This window comes from Triticum dicoccoides, chromosome 6B (genome assembly GCF_002162155.2).
Source record: "Triticum dicoccoides isolate Atlit2015 ecotype Zavitan chromosome 6B, WEW_v2.0, whole genome shotgun sequence".
Taxonomy (NCBI): Eukaryota; Viridiplantae; Streptophyta; class Magnoliopsida; order Poales; family Poaceae; genus Triticum; species Triticum dicoccoides.
Window position 1 is genome coordinate 670,179,909 of NC_041391.1, and position 20,409 is coordinate 670,200,317.

The 20,409-nt window shown below is 43.9% G+C and overlaps 1 protein-coding gene and 1 non-coding gene across 2 annotated transcripts in view; both read right to left on the reverse strand.

The window, feature by feature from the left end:
* Positions 1-14,900: 14,900 nt before the first annotated feature.
* Positions 14,901-20,409, reverse strand: part of LOC119323467 (DNA replication licensing factor MCM5) — a 5,947-nt gene continuing 438 nt past the window's right edge. The window contains exons 2-20 of the mRNA XM_037597133.1: positions 20,235-20,409; positions 20,033-20,147; positions 19,760-19,903; positions 19,495-19,674; positions 19,298-19,396; positions 19,044-19,177; positions 18,858-18,963; positions 18,642-18,776; positions 18,455-18,532; positions 17,866-17,970; positions 17,689-17,780; positions 17,444-17,576; positions 17,250-17,345; positions 17,079-17,176; positions 16,910-17,000; positions 15,848-15,957; positions 15,547-15,676; positions 15,361-15,462; positions 14,901-15,253 (exon numbers count right to left, since the gene is read on the reverse strand). Coding sequence (XP_037453030.1) covers positions 15,170-15,253; positions 15,361-15,462; positions 15,547-15,676; positions 15,848-15,957; positions 16,910-17,000; positions 17,079-17,176; positions 17,250-17,345; positions 17,444-17,576; positions 17,689-17,780; positions 17,866-17,970; positions 18,455-18,532; positions 18,642-18,776; positions 18,858-18,963; positions 19,044-19,177; positions 19,298-19,396; positions 19,495-19,674; positions 19,760-19,903; positions 20,033-20,147; positions 20,235-20,392 — 2,190 coding nt within the window. The 5' untranslated portion in view covers positions 20,393-20,409 and the 3' untranslated portion in view covers positions 14,901-15,169. The remainder of the gene's footprint in view (positions 15,254-15,360; positions 15,463-15,546; positions 15,677-15,847; positions 15,958-16,909; positions 17,001-17,078; positions 17,177-17,249; positions 17,346-17,443; positions 17,577-17,688; positions 17,781-17,865; positions 17,971-18,454; positions 18,533-18,641; positions 18,777-18,857; positions 18,964-19,043; positions 19,178-19,297; positions 19,397-19,494; positions 19,675-19,759; positions 19,904-20,032; positions 20,148-20,234) is intronic.
* On the reverse strand, positions 16,632-16,800 carry LOC119327155. The gene has a single exon (XR_005158431.1). It is a non-coding gene; the product is annotated as a small nucleolar RNA snoR127 (small nucleolar RNA).

Here is a 20,409-nt window from a genome sequence, read left to right on the forward strand (position 1 = left end):
CTCCCGTTTACCGGAGGAACACTTTGGGTGCTACCAAACGTCACAACGTAACTGGGTGATTATAAAGGAGTACTACAGGTGTCTCCAAAGGTACATGTTGGGTTGGCGTATTTCGAGATTAGGTTTTGTCACTCCGATTGTCGGAGAGGTATCTCTGGGCCCTCTCGGTAATGCACATCACTATAAGCCTTGCAAGCAGTGTGACCAATGAGTTGGTTACGGGATGATGCATTACGTAACGATTAAAGAGACTTGCCGGTAACGAGATTGAACTAGGTAATGGATACCGACGATCGAATCTCGGGCAAGTAACATACCGATGACAAAGGGAACAAAGTATGTTGTTATGCGGTTTGACCGATAAAGATCTTCGTAGAATATGTAGGAGCCAATATGGGCATCCAGGTTCCGCTATTGGTTATTGACCAAGAATAGTTCTAGGTCATGTCTACATAGTTCTCGAACCCGTAGGGTCCGCACGCTTAAGGTTTCGATGACAGTTATATTATGAGTTTATGAGTTTTGATGTACCGAAGGAGTTCGGAGTCCTGGATGAGATCGGGGACATGACGAGGAGTCTCGGAATGGTCGAGACGTAAAGATAGATATATTGGACGACTATATTCGGAGTTCGGAAAGGTTCCGAGTGATTCGGGTATTTTTCGGAGTACCGGAGAGTTACGGGAATTCGCCGGGGAGTATATGGGCCTTATTGGGCCATACGGGAATAGAGGAAAGAGGTCGAAAGGAAGGAGGTGCGCAGCCCCCCTCTGGTCCGAATTGGACAAGGGGTGCGTCCCCCTTTTCCTTCCTCCTCTCCCCCTCTTTCCCCCTTCTCCTACTCCAACAAGGAAGGAGGGAGTCCTACTCCCGATGGGAGTAGGACTCCCCTTGGCACGCCCTCTCCTAGGGCCGGCCTCCTCCCCCCCCCCCTTGCTCCTTTATATACGGGGGCAGGGGGGCACCTCTAGACACAACGACACAAGTTGATCTACGGATCGTTCCTTAGCCGTGTGCGGTGCCCACCTCCACCATATTCCACCTCGGTCATATCATCGCGGAGTTTAGGCGAAGCCCTGCGCCGGTAGAGCATCATCATCGTCACCACGCCGTCGTGCTGACGGAACTCATCCCCGAAGCTTTGCTGGATCGGAGCCCGGGGATCGTCATCGAGCTGAACGTGTGCTGAACTCGGAGGTGCCGTATGTTCGGTTCTTGGATCGGTCGGATCGTGAAGATGTACGACTACATCAACCGCATTGTCATAACACTTCCGCTTACGGTCTACGAGGGTACGTGGACGGACACTCTCCCCTCTCATTGCTATGCCATCACCATGATCTTGCGTGTACGTAGGAATTTTTTTGAAATTACTACGTTCCCCAACAGTGCCATCAGAGCCTGGTTTTATGCGTAGATGTTATATGCACGAGTAGAACACAAGTGAGTTGTGGGCGATACAAGTCATACTACTTACCAGCATGTCATACTTTGGCTCAGCGGTATTGTGAGATGAAGCGGCCCGGACCGACATTACGCGTACGCTTACGCGAGACTGGTTTCACCGTTACGAGCACTCGTGCTTAAAGGTGACAGGCGGGTGTCTGTCTCTCTCACTTTAGCTGAACCGAGTGTGGCTATGCCCGGTCCTTGCGAAGGTTAAAACAGCACCAACTTGACGAACTATCGTTGTGGTTTTGATGCGTAGGTAAGAACGGTTCTTGCTCAGCCCATAGCAGCCACGTAAAACTTGCAACAACAAAGTAGAGGACATCTAACTTGTTTTTGCAGGGCATGTTGTGATGTGATATGGTCAAGACGTGATGAGATATAAGTTGTTGTATGAGATGATCATGTTTTGTTGAAGTTATCGGCAACTAGCAGAAGTCCTATGGTTGTCTCTTTGTTGCATAAGATGCAAGTGCCAAATAATTGCTTTACTTTATCGCTATGCGATAGCAATAGTTGCAAGAGCAATAGTTGGCGAGACGACCATGTGACGACACATTGATATAGATCAAGATGATGAAGATCATGGTGTCGTGCTGGTAACGATAGAGATCATGACAATACTTTGGAGATGGAGATCAAAGGCGCAAGATGATCATGGCCATATCATGTCACATATTTTGATTGCATATGATGTTTATCTGGTATACATCTTATTCTGTTTTGTTTGACGGTAGCATTTTAAGATGATCTCTCACTAATTATCAAGAAGTGTTCTCCCTGAGTATGCACCGTTGCGAAAGTTCTTCGTGCTGAGACACCACGTGATGATCGGGTGTTATAGGCTCTACGTTCAAATACAACGGGTGCAAAACAGTTGCACACGCGGAATACTCGGGTTAAACTTGACGAGCCTAGCATATACAGATATGGCCTCGGAACACGGAGACCGAAAGGTCGAGCGTGAATCATATAGTAGATATGATCAACATATTGATGTTCACCGTTGAAACTACTCCATCTCACGTGATGATCGGACATGGTGTAGTTGATATGGATCACGTAATCACTTAGAGTATTAGAGGGATGTCTTTCTAAGTGGGAGTTCTTAAGTAATATGATTAAGTGAACTTTAATTTATCATGAACTTAGTCCTGGTAGTATTTTGCAAATTATGTTGTAGATCAATAGCTTGCGTTGTTGCTTTCATATGTTTATATGTTCCTAGAGAAAATTGTGTTGAAAGATGTTAGTAGCAATGATGCGGATTGGATCCGTGATCTGAGGTTTATCCTCATTGCTGCACCGAAGAATTATGGCCTTAATGCACCGCTAGGTGACAGACCTATTGCAGGAGCAGATGCAGATGTTATGAACGTTTGGCTAGCTCAATATGATGACTACTTGATAGTTTAGTGCACCATGCTTAACGGCTTAGAATCAGGACTTCAAAGACGTTTTGAACGTCATGGACCATATGAGATGTTCCAGGACTTGAAGTTAATATTTCAAGCAAATACCCGAGTTGAGAGATATGAAGTCTCCAACAAGTTCTATGGCTAAAAGATGGAGGAGAATCGCTCAACTAGTGAGCATGTGCTCAGATTATCTGGTACTACAATCGCTTGAATCGAGTGGGAGTTAATCTTCCAGATAAGATAGTGATTGACAGAATTCTCTAGTCACCATCACCAAGTTAGTAGAACTTTGTGATGAACTATAGTATGCAAGGGATGACGAAAACAATTCCCGAGCTCTTCGTGATGCTGAAATCAACGAAGGTAGAAATCAAGAAAGAGCATCAAGTGTTGATGATTGACAAGACCACTAGTTTCAAGAAAAGGGCAAAGGGAAAGAAAGGGAACTTCAAGCAGAATGGCAAGCAAGTTGTCACTCCCGTGAAGAAGACCAAAGCTGGACCAAAGCCTGAAACTGAGTGCTTACACTGCAAAGGAAATGGTCACTAGAAGCGGAAATGCCCTGAATATTTGGTGGATAAGAAGGATGGCAAAGTGAACAAGGGTATATTTGATATACAGGTTATTGATGTGTGCCTAACTAGTGTTTATAGTAGCCCCTGAGTATTTGATACTTGTTCGGTTACTAAGATTAGTAACTCAAAACAGGAGTTACAGAATAAACAGAAACTAGTTGAGGGTGAAGTGATGATGTGTGTTGGAAGTGGTTCCAAGATTGATATGATCATCATCGCACACGCCCTATACTTTCGAGATTAGTGTTGAACCTAAATAAATGTTATTTGGTGTTTGCGTTGAGCATGAATATGATTTGATCATGTTTATTGCAATACGGTTATTCATTTAAAATCAGAGAATAATTGTTGTTCTGTTTAAATGAATAAAACCTTTGATGGTCATACACCCAATGAAAATAGTTTGTTGGATCTCGATCGTAGTGATACATATATTCATAATATTGATGCCAAAAGATGCAAAGTTGATAATGATAGTGCAACTTATTTGTGGCACTGCCATTTGGGTCATATCGGTGTAAAGCGCATGAAGAAACTCCATAAAGATGGATTTTCGGAATCACTTGGTTATGAATCATTCGATGCTTGCGAACCGTGCCTTTTAGGCAAGATGACTAAAACTCCGTTCTCCGGAACAATGGAACAAGCTACTGACTTATTGGAAATAATACATACCGATGTATGCGATCCAATGAGTGTTGATGCTCGTGGCAAGTATCGTTATTTTCTGACCTTCACAAGATGATTTGAGCAGATATGAGTATATCTACTTGATGAAACATAAGTCTGAAATAGTTGAAAGGTTCAAAGAATTTCAGAGTGAAGTGTAAAAAATCATCATAACAAGAAAATAAAGTTTCTGCGATCTGATCGCGGAGACGAATATTTGAGTTACGAGTTTGGTCTTCAATTAAAACAATGTGGAATAGTTTCACAGCTCACGCCACCTGGAACACCACAACGTTATGGTGTGTCCGAACGTCGTAACCGCACTTTATTGGATGGTGCGATCTATGATGTCTCTTACTGATTTACCGTTATTGTTTTGGGGTTATGCATTAGAGACAGCTGCATTCACGTTAAAAAGGGCACCATCTAAATCCGTTGAGACGACATCGTATGAACTATGGTTTAGAAGTAAGCCTAAGCTGTCGTTTCTTAAAGTTTGGAGTTGCGATGCTTATATGAAAAAGGTTTTCAACCTGATAAGCTCGAACCCAAGTGCGTCTTCATAGAATACCCAAAGGAAACTGTTGGGTACTCCTTCTATCACAAATCCAAAGGCAAAACATTCGTTGCTAAGAATGGATCCTTTCTAGAGAAGGAGTTTCTCTCGAAAGAAGTGAGTGGGAGGAAAGTAGAACTTGATGAGGTAACTGTACCTGCTCCCTCATTTGAAATTAGTTCATCACAGAAATTTGTTCCTGTGACTACTGCACCAATTAGTGAGGAAGTTAATGATGATGATCATGAAACTTCAGATTAAGTTACTACAGAATCTCGTAGGTCTTATAGAGTAAGATCTGCACCAGAGTGGTACGGTAATCCTGTTCTGGAAGTTATGTTACTAGACCATGACGAACCTACGAACTATGAAGAAGCGATGGTGAGCCCAGATTCCGCAAAATGGCTTGAGGCCATGAGATCTGAGATAAGATCCATGTATGAAAACAAAGTATGGACTTTGATTGACTTGCCCAATGATCGACGAGACATTGAGAATAAATGGATCTTTAAGAAGAAGACTGACGCTGATGGTAATGTAATTGTCTATAAAGCTCGGCTTGTTGCGAAAGGTTTTCGACAAGTTCAAGGGGTTGACTACGATGAGACTTTCTCACCCGTAGCGATGCTTAAGTCTGTCCGAATCATGTTAGATATTGCTGCATTTCATGATTATGAAATTTGGCAAATGGATGTCAAAACTGCATTCTTGAATGGATTTCTGGAAGAAGAGTTGTATATGATGCAACCATAAGATTTTGTTGATCCAAAAGGTGCTAACAAAGTGTGCAAGCTCCAGCGATCCATTTATGGACTGGTGCAAGCATCTCGGAGTTGGAATAAACGTTTTGATAGTGTGATCAAAGCATATGGTTTTATACAGACTTTTGGAGAAGCCTGTATTTACAAGAAAGTGAGTGGGAGCTCTGTAGCATTTCTGATTTTATATGTAGATGACATATTATTAATTGGAAATGATATAGAATTTCTGGATAGCATAAAGGGATACTTGAATAAAAGTTTTTCAATGAAAGACCTCGATGAAGCTGCTTACACATTGAGCATCAAGATCTATATAGATAGATCAAGACGCTTGATAAGATTTTTCAATGAGTACATACCTTGATAAATTTTTGAAATAGTTCAAAATGGAACAGTCAAAGAAGGAGTTCTTGCCTGTATTACAAGGTGTGAAGTTGAGTAAGACTCAAGACCCGACCATTGCAGAAAATAGAAAGAGAATGAAAAGTCATTCCCTATGCCTCAGTCATAGGTTCTATAAAGTATGCTATGCTGTGAACCAGACCTATTGTATACCTTGCTCTGTGTTTGGCAAAGGAATACAATTTTGATCTAATAAGTAGATCACTGGACATGGGTCAAGAATATCCTTAGTGAGGACTAAGGAGATGTTTCTCGATTATGGAGGTGATAAAAGAGCCCGTCGTAAAAGTTACTATGATGCAAGGTTTTACGCCAATCCAGATGACTCTAAGTCTCAATCTGGATACATATTGAAAGTGGGAGCAATTAGCTAGAGTAGCTCCGTGCAGAGCATTGTGGACATAGAATATTTGCAAAATACATATGGCTCTGAATATGACAGACCCGGAGACTAAACTTCTCTCACGAGCAAAACATGATCATACCTTAGTACTCTTTGGGTGTTAATCACATAAGCGATGTGAACTAGATTATTGACTCTAGTAAACCCTTTGGGTGTTGGTCACATGACGATGTGAACTATGGGTGTTAATCATATACAGATATGAATATTGATGTTAAATCACATGGCGATGTGAACTAGATTATTGACTCTAGTGCAAGTGGGAGACTGAAGGAAATATGCCCTAGAGGCAATAATAAAGTTATTATTTATTTCCTTATTTCATGATAAATGTTTATTATTCATGCTAGAATTGTATTAACCGGAAACATAATACATGTGTGAATACATAGACAAACATAGTGTCACTAGTATGCCTCTACTTGACTAGCTCATTAATCAAAGATGGTTATGTTTCCTAACCATAGACATGTGTTGTCATTTGATTAACGGGGTCACATCATTAGGAGAATGATGTGATTGACTTGACCCATTCCGTTAGCCTAGCACTTGATCGTTTAGTATGTTGCTATTGCTTTCTTCATGACTTATACATGTTCCTGTAACTATGAGATTATGCAACTCCCGTTTACCGGAGGAACACTTTGGGTGCTACCAAACGTCACAACGTAACTGGGTGATTATAAAGGAGTACTACAGGTGTCTCCAAAGGTACATGTTGGGTTGGCGTATTTCGAGATTAGGTTTTGTCACTCTGATTGTCGGAGAGGTATCTCTGGGCCCTCTCGGTAATGCACATCACTATAAGCCTTGCAAGCAGTGTGACCAATGAGTTGGTTACGGGATGATGCATTACATAACGAGTAAAGAGACTTGCCGGTAACGAGATTGAACTAGGTAATGGATACCGACGATCAAATCTCGGGCAAGTAACATACCGATGACAAAGGGAACAAAGTATGTTGTTATGCGGTTTGACCGATAAAGATCTTCGTAGAATATGTAGGAGCCAATATGGGCATCCAGGTTCCGCTATTGGTTATTGACCAAGAATAGTTCTAGGTCATGTCTACATAGTTCTCGAACCCGTAGGGTCCGCACGCTTAAGGTTTCGATGACAGTTATATTATGAGTTTATGAGTTTTGATGTACCGAAGGAGTTCGGAGTCCCGGATGAGAATGGGGACATGACGAGGAGTCTCGAAATGGTCGAGACGTAAAGATCGATATATTGGACGACTATATTCAGAGTTCGGAAAGGTTCCAAGTGATTCGGGTATTTTTCGGAGTACCGGAGAGTTACGGGAATTCGCCGGGGAGTATATGGGCCTTATTGGGCCATACGGGAATAGAGGAAAGAGGCCGAAAGGAAGGAGGCGCGCAGCCCCCCTCTGGTCCGAATTGGACAAGGGGTGCGGCCCCCTTTTCCTTCCTCCTCTCCCCCTCTTTCCCCCTTCTCCTACTCCAACAAGGAAGGAGGGAGTCCTACTCCCGATGGTAGTAGGACTCCCCTTGGCGCGCCCTCTCCTAGGGCCGGCCTCCTCCCCCCCTTGCTCCTTTATATACGGGGGCAGGGGGGCACCTCTAGACACAACGACACAAGTTGATCTACGGATCGTTCCTTAGCCGTGTGCGGTGCCCCCCTCCACCATATTCCACCTCGGTCATATCGTCGCGGAGTTTAGGCGAAGCCCTGCGCCGGTAGAGCATCATCATCGTCATCACGCCGTCGTGCTGACAGAACTCATCCCCGAAGCTTTGCTGGATCGGAGCCCAGGGATCGTCATCAAGCTGAACGTGTGTTGAACTCGGAGGTGCCATACGTTCGGTGCTTGGATCGGTCGAATCGTGAAGACGTACGACTACATCAACCGCGTTGTCATAACGCTTCCGCTAACGGTCTACGAGGGTACGTGGACGGACACTCTCCCCTCTCGTTGCTATGCCATCACCATGATCTTGCGTGTACGTAGGAATTTTTTTGAAATTACTACGTTCCCCAACAGTTTCCCACTCCTCTCCATCTGCGACTCCACTGTCGCGTCTTCCCCATCTTTGGGTCGTTCCAGTCTGGGCCTCGCCGTCGTCCATCAGCCTTGGTGCGCTCGGCACGGTGTGGTCAACATGGTCAACAAATGAGAGTCATCGAAAGATGACTATACGTGAGAGGCTGGCAGTGGGGGCGCACCACGCCCATGCACGCATGCATTGAACTGGATTCTTTTTACCCTGAAAAATAATGTTTTCTCCCCCTGATAGCTGGGACCCACCAGCTACATCTTCGCACGCAAGGAAGTGTGTCCTTATTACAGGCAAAAAAATGATTCCTCCTGACAGCTAGGACCCAGCAGCTATATCTTCGCACGCAAGGAAGTGCGTCGTTATCCTCCCGAACAGCTGGGACCCACCTGGTCAAAGTGTGCGTAGCATTCTCTATCTTGTCGTGAAGGTGTACATACATACTGGTCGATCGATCGCTCTGCAACAATGAACCATGGCCGAGTAAGTAGCGGCACATGTCATAGTAGAGCCCCCCACGTAACAGTTCAGGTTGTCCCGTCTAAACCGTTTACACGTACATACAACCACACGCCAAAAAATACGGCCACGTACGTACATATGAGCGGGGTCTTGAAACGCGTACTCACGCATACGGACGTCCAGGGCTCATGTACATGGAGAGGCAACGGACGGCAGCGATGTTGTCATGTTCATCTTCAGCTAATCGGCTGGGTTGGAACGTAAGAAACAGCATCGTGTTCATCGGGAGCCAAGTGACTGGGTCGGAACGCGTCCTATTCATCAGGAGGCAACAGACTGGGTCGGAATGGATTGTGTTCATCGGGAGGCAACCAGCTTGGACGGAACAACCGATCGAAATGAGGCATGGTGTACCGCAGAACAGAGGAAACGGCCTTGTGTTCGACTGCCTAGGGTCAAAACGGGGTCCTGTTCATCGGAAGGGGTCTGGCGTACCGCAAAACGGAGGAAACGGACTTGTGTTCGAGTGCCTACGGTCGAAACGGGGTCCTGTTGATTGGGAGGGGTGTGGCGTACCGCAAAACGGAGGAAACGGACTTGTGTTGGAGCGCTATGGTCGAAACGGGGGTCATGTTCATCGAGAGGGGTGTGGCGTACCACAGAACGGGACTCCATGAGCTACTGTTCATCTCCACCGACGACCTCCTCCAGCCTCCACGGGCTACTGTTCATCCACGGTCGACCTCCTCCAGCCTCCACCTGCGACTATTCATCCACGGGCTCGTGTTCATCCAGCCTCCACCGCTCCTCCACCGACTACTGTTCAACCAGCCCTTTCCATGGGGTCCTGTTCAACCACCCCTCCACGGACTACTGTTCATCCAGCCCTCCACCGGCTACTGTTCAACCAGCCCTCCACGGGGTTGTCCTGTTCATCCAGCCCTCCACGGGGTCCTGTTCATCCACCCCCAACTGGCTCGACCGATTGAGGTCCTGTTCATCCAGCGGCAACGGCCTCTACTACCACGGGGTCCTGTTCATCCAATCCCCCACCGGGAACTGCTCATCCAACCCCCAACAATGCTCACTGTTCATCAAGAGGTAGCAGGTTCGATCGGCTTCAGTTAGCAGCAGTAGCGAAGAAATCGCTCGACCGGGTTCAATTAACAGCAAGGGATCGATCGGGGTTCAGTAACGTAGCTAGTGCAATCGCTCGAGTTCAGTAAGCGAACGCCTCACTAGGGTTCAGTTAGAGCCCAACGCCTCGCACTCACGCACGTACGTGTACGAGAGAAATGCACATCGCTCGGCCCCCGACCACCCACCGTAACCGGGAACTACCCGAAATTTTCCTCGCCCTCGCTTCTACCATGATTTTTTACGTCATGGAAGGCCCAAAGAATGTCATGCAGGTGCGTCTCAGGCCCGCCCAGGACGAAAAGCCCATTTTCTATCATGATTTTTTGTCATAGAAGTAGGAGCCCACCACATCTATGATGATACCGGGTTTTGTCATAATTATCGTCATAGAAGTGTCATAAGTATGACAGGGGGAAAATTCGTTCGGCCCAAAATGTCACGGATGTGTCTTTTTTTGTAGTGAGCACACAAGGTATTCCTCTGGTATCCGGGAGTTGCATAATCTCATAGTCGAAGGAATATGTATTTGACATGAAGAAAGCAATAGCAATAAACTGAACGATCAATATGCTAAGCTAACGGATGGGTCTTATCCATCACATCATTCTCCTAATGATGTGATCCCGATATCAAATGACAACACATGTCTATGGTTAGGAAACCTTAACCATCTTTGATCAACGAGCTAGTCTAGTAGAGTCATACTAGGGACGTGGTATTTGTTTATGTATTCATACATGTATTTAAGTTTCCGATCAATACAATTCTAGCATGAATAATAAACCTTTATCATGAATAAGGAAATATAAAATAACAACTTGGGCATATTTCCTTCAGTATGTACATGCTAGGCTCGTCAAGTTTAACCCAAGTATTCTGCATGTGCAAAACTGGCTTACACCCATTATATGTGAATGTAGAGTCTATCACACCCGATCATCACGTGGTGCTTCAAAACGACAAACTTTGGCAATGGTGCATACTCAGGGAGAACACTTTTATCTGGAAATTAAGTGAAGGGATCATCTTATAATGCTACCGTCGTTCTAAGCAAAATAAGATGCATAAAGGATAAACATCACATGCAATCAAAATATGTGACATGATATGGCCATCATCATCTTGTGGTTTTGATCTCCATCTCCAACGCATCAGCATGATCTCCATCATCACCGGCTCGACACCTTGATCTCCATCATTGCGCCAGGGTCGTCTCGCCAACTATTGCTTCTACACCTATTGCTAATGCATAGCGATAAAGTAAAGCAATTACATGACGCTTGCATTTCATATAATAATTAAAAGACAACCCTAAGGCCCCTGCCAGTTGTCGATATTACAAAACATGATCATCTCATACAATAATGTATATCGCATCACGTCTTGACCATACCACATCACAACATACCCTGCAAAAACAAGTTAGACGTCCTCTACTTTGTTGTTGCAAGTTTTACGTGGCTGCTACGGGCAACTAGCAAGAACAGTTCTTACCTACGCAAAACCATAGCGGTGATTATCAAGTTTTTTTGTTTTAACCTTCTTCAAGGACCGGTCGTAGTCAAATTCGATTCAAATAAAGAAGGAGAAACAGACACCCGCCAGCCACCTTTATGCAAAACAAGTTGCATGTCAGTCGGTGGAACCGGTCTCATCTACGTGGACATGTAAGGTTGGTCCTGGCCACTTCATCCCACAATGCCGCCGAATCAAAATAAGACGTTTGTGGTAAGCAGTATGAACATCACCGCCCACAACTCCTTTGTGTTCTACTTGTGCATATCATCTACGCATAGACCTAGCTCATGATGCCACTGTTGGGGAATGTTGCATGGAAAACAAAAAATTTCTACGCACACGCAAGATCTATCCATAGAGATGCATAGCTACGAGAGGGGGAGAGCATCTACATACCCTTATAGATTGCTAAGCAGAAGCGTCTATCATGCGGTTGATGTAGCCGTACTCTCCACGATCCGATCACTATCCAACCGGTCTAGTGTCGAACGGACGGCACCTCCGAGTTTAGCACACGTGCGGCTCGATGATGTGTCCTCCTTCTTGATCCAGCAAGCGGGAGAGGGGAAGTAGATGGGATCACAACCAACATGACGATATGGTGGTAATGGTGGTTATGGAGCACCAACAGCGCTTCGCTAAGCGTCGCCGGTATGAGGCGGTGGAACTACGGAGTAACGAGAGAGAGGGGGCGCCAAGGGCTTGATGTATCCTCTTGGGTCACCCCCTCCCCTCTCTATATAGGTGGAGGGGCATGGGAAATAGCCCCTCCAAGCCCTAGGGCACAGCTAAGGGGGAGAGGACTTGGACTCCAAGTCCAATCCTATTCCTACTAGGACTCCTTCCCTTTTTCTGCCTTCCCTAGCCACATGGGCTTTTGAGGACTTGGTGCGCCTAGCCCAATAAGGCCGGGACGCCTCCCCGCGGCCCATGCTAGCCCTTGGGTCGTGGTGAACCCACTTGTGGACTTCCGAACCCCTCCGGAATCCTCAGGAACCCTCTGGAAGCTTCCCGATACAATATTGAAAAAACCGCACATTTTTCGGAACCCAAAATATGACTTCCCATATATAAATCTTTGCCTATCGACCATTCCGAGACTCCTCGTGACGTCTGAGATCTCATCCGGGACTCCGAACAATATTTGGTTACCACTCATCAAATATCCCAATACTACTCTAGCGTCAACGAACGTTAAGCGTGCGACCCTACGAGTTCGGGAATTATGTAGTCATGATCGAGACACCTCTCCGGTCAATAACCAATAGCGGGACCTGGATGCCCATATTGATTCCTGCATATTCCACGAAGATCTTTTATCGGTTGAACCTTTATGACAACATACGTTATTCCCTTTGTGTGCCAGTATGTTACTTGCCCAAGATTCGATCGTCGGTATCTTTATACCTAGTTCAATATCGTTACCGGCAAGTTTCTTTACTCGTTCCATAATACATCATCTTGCAACTAACTCCTTAGTCACTTTGCTTGTAAGCTTCTTGTGATGTGTATTACCGAGAGGAATCGGAGATACATCTCCGATACATGGAGTGACAAATCCCAATCTTGATTCACACCAACTCAATAGACACCTTCGGAGATACCTGTAGGGTATCTTTATGATCACCCAATTACATTGTGATGTTTGATAGCACACAAGGTATTCCTCTGGTATCCGGGAGTTGCATGATCTCATGGTTGAAGGAACATGTATTTGACATTAAAAAAGCAGTAGCAATAAACTGAACGATCATATGCCATGCTAACGGTTGGGTCTTGTTCATCACATCATTCTCCTAATGATGGGATCCCGTTATCAAATGACAACTCATGTTTATGGTTAGGAAACCTTAACCATCTTTTATCAACGAGCTAGTCTAGTAGAGGCTCGCTAGGGACACGGTATTTGTTTATGTATCCACACATGTATTTAAGTTTCCGGTCAATACAATTCTAGTATGAATAATAAACCTTTATCATGATTAAGGAAATATTATAATAACCATTTTATTATTGCCTCTAGGGCATATTTCCATTAGTTGGCTGCCATTGTGAGAGTGAGCGAGCACACAAAGAACAACACAACTCAGTAGAAAAGAGAAAGGAGAGGTGATTCTGTCTAGATTTGATGTATCTGACTAGACAACGTTCAAGGTGGTTATCGACGGCTCAAATGTGCTTGGCTCGACACCAAACTTGATGAGTTAGTTCCTTACTTTGAGTACTTTGACCTGATTAGCTAGTTTGAGAATTGTATCACTGGAGCATCAAATTTGACAGTGTTTTTGTATGTTCGGTCTGCTGAAGTTTAAGCACATAATATTTTTGCAGACGAATAAATTGGGTAGGCAAACAATGTTCGATGAAGTTGAAATTTTGAGGGTATCTCACGAACTTGTGTGTCTGTTTGTCTAGAAAATTTTGAGTTGTTTGGCTCAGCAGTTTGATAGCAGCTGACGAAATATAGAATGGAGCAAAAGTCGTGTTTACTACTGAAATCTTGCCTCTTGTAGTAATAGTTGTTCCTGGCTAGCAACATGTTGAGTGTGTTGTAAATCCCTCTACAGGTTTTAAAGAAAATTCTATACAGTATGTGGTTTTTTTTACTCCTAGGTTTTTCCACGTTAAATTTATGTGTCACATGTGCATTTTGTTTGTGTTTATTCCGTTGCTTGCGTGTTGGTTGAACTTGTCAATAGTTGTTGTCAATGAATTGGTGCATTGCTTTGTTGTTTTCATTGCTCATCAGTGGCATATAACAGTGGTGCAGCCCCAACAGTTACAACATGAAGAAAGTTGTCCAAGGCACTCCATAACCCACCAAGCAAAACACATACGACCAACTAAAACAATAGTTCCATCACTAAGTGTTTACATTTTCCACATGGTTTCATTTTTAGAGGAAATAGTAGGTGAATTAACCTATTGGCTAATTGATATTTTTCATTAGATTATGTACATAACATTATTACTAACAGAACTACAAAGAAAACTGGCCAGCCAGCCATGGGGATCACAAGGTTTTCTCCTAGCTTTGCGACAAATCTTCTTCAGGAATATAAGGTTTTTATGAGGCTGATTACGAGCAAGCATCATTAAAAAAATAACAATGCGGAATAGGATGTATTAAATTCAAGACCTTCACCCACACCATAAGGACCAGCATGGCAGCTAAGTTACATTTTTAGACGATACTTAGCATAATACTCAGATGCAAGATAGTCAGAGCTAGAATTCCACTCCCTTAAAAAGCATGCCCTGTTCAAAGTCATTAGCATAAAAAAGCACTGCCGTTTTCAGGCTAATCATTTTTGCTTTTGATAAGACTCAACAATTCAGTATTAATAGACTAAAACTTGACTCTTTGAAGCTGTCTATTTAAACATCACTACAACTACTAGTTTATAGACTACATATGTAGTGATTGAAGATGTGGTTTGAATTCAAGCATAGGGAAGATGTTATGTTTTTTTTTCGAAATCACATTTCACAAGACAAAGAAGACCGACATCAGAACAACACAGGGCAAAGAGCAAGTTTCAGTTTCCTAGGCATTGACTCTGCTCAGCTGCAGAACGCCAAAATGTTGCATTCATGAATGAACTTACTGGGGTACATCTTCAGTTCGACACAATATGATTTAGGGCTACAGCTACAGCTCAAAGTAGTACAACTACAACTCAATTTCAACGACCCAACAAATTTCCTCAGGAAACGGGCTGCAGTGTCAGCACTACTTATACACACACATCAGATGGCCAGAGGGTTCCATGGTAGCTCCATCGGTTCAGTTCAGCTCAAGCCTTGCGGACAATCACATGGCGCTCCCTCTTGTACTCCACTTCGTCCCTCTGGTGCATGATCACAAGGGCTCTTCTCACCTGAATCAGCAACAGAAAGGGTGGTGAGAAATCTATCAGTTATAGACTATTTTTGTGCATGCTATTTGTTTGAGAGAATTTTTAGTGTGTGATGACAGGTTGCTTACAATGGATTCATTCATCCCCATCCGATTAAGTTCGTCGAGCAGCCGTCGCTCAGATATGTGGCTCCCGATTCCCATCCTTCTCTTTATCTGCGCTTCGGCTTGCTGTTGGGATGAAATGGAAGGGAAACTCAGGAGATGCAAAAGGTTAAAGAAGCTAGATTCTTGTTTTGGATGCAAGAGACTCACCTTGATTTCATTTGCAATCTCCGGTGACAAGTTCAGATGCTCGTTGATTCCAGATCTTGCGGCATCGACAGTGGAGACATTGAACAGTCTAAATGCCTCTTCAATGTGCTCTGGCGTAGCCACACTAGTCCTGAGAACCAATCACATGTCAGCAAGGAATGCCATGATACTTGTTTGTCAGAAGTTAGAGCCCCAAGTCATGATGCTAAATACATAAACATCTTCTAAATGTACCAGAACTGAGCTAGCAGCAAACAAATGCTTGTTGAACAAAATTAGCATGTGATCAGATTGCACTTACAGTCTCATCTTTGCAAGAGATTCGCTCAACCGTATGATAGCTTCAAGCTGCCTCACAGTGATGGGTATGGCTGCAGCTCTTCCTGTCTCATGGGATTGTTGTCTCATTTTCTGCATGATGATCAAACAAAATGGGTAAATATCTGGCAACTATTGTCTAAATAAAAAATTGATTGTGACAATCACCACAAAACCATCATGAAAAATGACTTGAATTTTTCAGAAAGCAGACCCAGAGAACCATTCAAACCGTTGTGGCATTTGCCAAAAACTAAATTACCAGCCATCAGAACAGCAAATATGAACATGGAGAAGCTCAAGACTCACGTAATGTAAAACATATGTACACAGTAATCACTGGGACAAGAAAAAATGATTGAAATCTCAGTTTACAGCAACAGTTTATCAGGTCCATGCGAGTTTCTGATCAGTAAGTACCCAATCTCTATTTTATCATCATTAACACAAACTTCAACTCTACATGTCTTCTCTTGTGCCTGGCAAAGAAGAGATCTTCACCAAAGGCACAGATAAAGCTTACATGTACAGGAGCATGTTATAATAAGATTTGGCTAACTTTCATCATTTCAGGTGGAAAAAATGATACTCCCTCTGTAAACAAATATAAGAGCGTTTAGATCACTAAAAAGCTCTTATATTTCTTTACGGAGGGAGTGCCAAACAAGGAAATAGCAAGTCCAGATAACCAATATGTTCTCATGAACTTAGAAAAAAAAGAATGAAATCTCAGTTTACAGAAACAGTTTATCAGGTCCATGCAAGTTTCTGATCAGTAAGTTCCCAATCTCTATTTTATCATCAATAACGCAAACTTCAACTCTACGTATCTACTCTTGTGCCTGGCAAAGAAGAGATCTTCACCAAAGGCACAGATAAAGCTTACATGTAGAGGAGCATGTTATAATAAGATTTGGCTAACTTTCATCATTTCAGATGGAAAAATGATTCCTAATAAGGAAATAGCAAGTCCAGATAACAATATGTTCTCATGAACTTTAAGCTGACTCATTATGTGATGTGGTGAATTCTGCAGTAGATATACCTGTCTGATCTCAACATATTTATTCTGCAGCATCTCTGCTGCTTTTTCTGAGAGTCGTGGTCTACATGTGTTGCGGCAGTACTCGACGTATCTGCATATTTGTAAGATTATGAATATGATGGAGCTTGACAAATCCTGAGTGAAACATAATATGAAAAATCAACCACACCTTTTCAGCCAATTCTCTCCTTCATTGGCATTTGTGTTCTTGTTTGCTTGAGTTGCAGCACCACTGGCATGCACCTTAATGATGTGGTTTGCTATTCGCTGCATTTGAAGTTCACTTAGTCTATAGCTTACAGGACTACCAAGTATCTGAAGAAAGAAATTTGATCCATACCTTATCTTGCTCATACATTCTGACATCTTTAACTATGAAGATTAGATCAAACCGAGAAAGGATTGTTGTCTGCAGATCTATGTTATCTTGTGCGGTCTGATGAACAGCAGAAGACAGTTAACAAACTTTGCACTAGAATAGTATATTCATTTCAAAATCGAATAAGTAGGTCACAACAAAACAGATGGACTAACCTTCAGGTCATCATACCGCCCCGAAATTGGATTGGCAGCTGCAAGAACTGAGGTCCTTGAATTGAGTACTGTTGTAATGCCAGCCTTGGCAATAGATATGGTCTGCTGCTCCATGGCCTCATGAATTGCAACTCTGGAACCACACAAGAATAACAAAACAGATTAAAATGATTATAAGAGGGTACAAAATAAACAGGCACACAATGTTATATTCTAGTTTAGACAAAGGGCTAGTTAAACGTTACCTGTCTTCAGGCCTCATCTTGTCAAATTCATCAATACAAACTACTCCGCCATCAGCCAGCACCATGGCCCCTCCTTCCAAATAAAACTCACGCTGTGCAGGAAAAGAATAGTCTTTTACACACAGAACAAATACTTCAGAGTAAACAGAACAAGTGATTCAATTTAGAAAAGCATACCGAGTTACTATCCCGGGTTACAGATGCTGTAAGACCAGCTGCAGATGAACCTTTTCCAGAGGTATAGACTGCAATTGGTGCAGTCTTCTCTACAAACTTCAGAAACTGTCCAAATGTAGAAATGTGTGTCACTCAATCAGAAATCATTGGTCTTTATGTGTAAAAACCAGAAACGATTATTTTGGCAAATTACATTTACTAAACTAGAGTATCACATGAATCCAACATGCAAGCGTAGACATTATAGAGTGGAAGGGCCACACTCCTGCCTAATGCATACAAGAAAAGGTTGAGCACTCAAGCATAAGAGTATAACATACTGACACATGCAACAGCAAAAGGAAAGCAAAGGAGAGCAGGACCTTATAACTGAAAGTTGACTGGCTTGAAAGCTACTTGCTAGTTCAAGCCTTCAACGTATCAAACTATATTACGTTTCACTCCTTCCAAATATTCCAGCAAGTGAAATCACTAACCATTTATAAATTTCAACTCTAGGGAGTTGACAAGACTGATATGACCTATATTATCAAGTTACTTGCCAACAAACTAAATGCCATGACCCGTGATAACTTAAAACAGCACTTGCCTGGGATTTTGCTGTGGATGGATCACCCAAAAGCAAGGCATGAATGTCCCCTCTCAAACGGACACCATCTGGTAGCCTCTGTAGTAGAAAACAGTTTAAACAGCATGGGAGCACGACCCAATTAGCTACAGAATAAAATTTAATTTGCAATACATATAACATATCAGAGGCTGACAAGATCAAATACCTTCTTTGATCCCCCAAACAAAAGGCACGCAATAGCTTTCTTGACATCACCATGACCATAAATTGAAGGGCCAATCATTGAACAAATCTTGGCATATGCATCCGGCCTCTGTGCAAATTCTTTGAATTCCATTTCCTGCAACCCAACAATAAAGTTAACATCACAGGGAAAAAGTGCAGCTCCCATGATTAATGAAAACAGAAGAAATTAAACTACCTCATCAAGTGTGAAATGTGAGGGGCCATTTGTGTTGTCATCTCGAGACTGCTCTAACCCCACAATTCTAATGTAGGGCTGTTTAACTCCAACAGCACCTTTCTGGCTGCAAAATGAATATACGGCAGCATCAGCCATGTAACCAGCCTAGATAACAACAACAAAAACTCTGGTTCCAAAACGTACTTGTTTGTCCCAGATGCTTGGAATACACTGTAGATGCCGACGACAGTTAATCTAGTCCCCGGAACAATTGTCTGAACAAGATGTCTATCTACAGAAAGCAGCACATTCCGTGGAAGCTCACCAGTTGGAACATCCTGGAAGACGATATTAACAAAGATTAATAATTGTAGTCATGTTACAGTAGTTAGCCAGTGAACATCACATAAAAGTGGATTACTGCAACTCAACAGTTCTGCAGGAAGCATAATACTAACCTCAGGATTTTCCTGCAATTTGAGAGTCTGTAGATCCACATACTTGCTCTTGTCAGGAACTGCAATCCAGGGGTCCAGGGGGCAAGGCTCTTCTCCCGGCTAAGGAAGCGAAACAATCAGATACATGTACCACCGCCATTAACAATCCAAAACTAAACAGTATGGCAATGACTGAATATGATCACCGAGAAATATACCTGAGGAACATGATCACAGGATCGTGGGACAATAGCCCCACCGAGGCCTGGCCTGCACGGCACAGTCCTCACACTCCTGCAGTTCTTGCAGAGCAGTGTCACATGAGTGGCCTTGGCCTTCACCCTCGAAGCAGCAATTGCAATACCCGCAATTTTCACCAGTTTCGACATGTAATCTGCCTGTAATTTTTATGTTGGTTATCGGAATGGAGTTCCTAAAAATCTCCGGAATGTGCTAATTTGTAGAATTTGTTCCAGAACTGACCCCAATAGATCTCATGGAGACGCAATTCTCCTTGGAGGAGAGGAAGATCTGCACATCGCCGGTGACGGGCTCCTCCATTTCCCCGGTCTCGCCGGCAACCTTCGACCTGAGGCTGGCGAGAACCTCTGATCCAGCCGTCTCGAACTGCAGAAACCCACCACACGAAGAGTTAAACAGAGCTCTGAATCAACAGATAAAAGACAGACATGACATAGTTTCAGATAGCCCGTCAGACCAAAAAATAAAAAAGACGGTTCAGAGATGGGAACGCACCAGCGGCAGGTAGTCCGCGGGCGCCTTGCGGATCCGGTCGGCAAGCTCGGCGTCGAAGGCGTCGAGGTCCTCGATGGCGACGGTGACATGGTCGCGGTTGTGCACGAGGCTCTCGCTGGAAAGAAACAGGGGAACGCGTCCACGGGTCAGCCTACTAGCCCGATTCGACCAGATCTGGCGAGGAGAGGGGGGGAGGGGGTACCGGTAGGGGAAGTCGCCGGTGGGGCCGGTGAAGCCGCGGAGGAACTCCTTGAACTTGCGGAGGGCGGAGTGGCGGGTGATGTCGGCGGCGGCGGGGTCGCCCTGCGGGAACTGCGCCTGGTCGCTGTAGAAGACGGCGCCCTCGTCCCAGCCCGACATGGCGGCGGCGGCGAGGA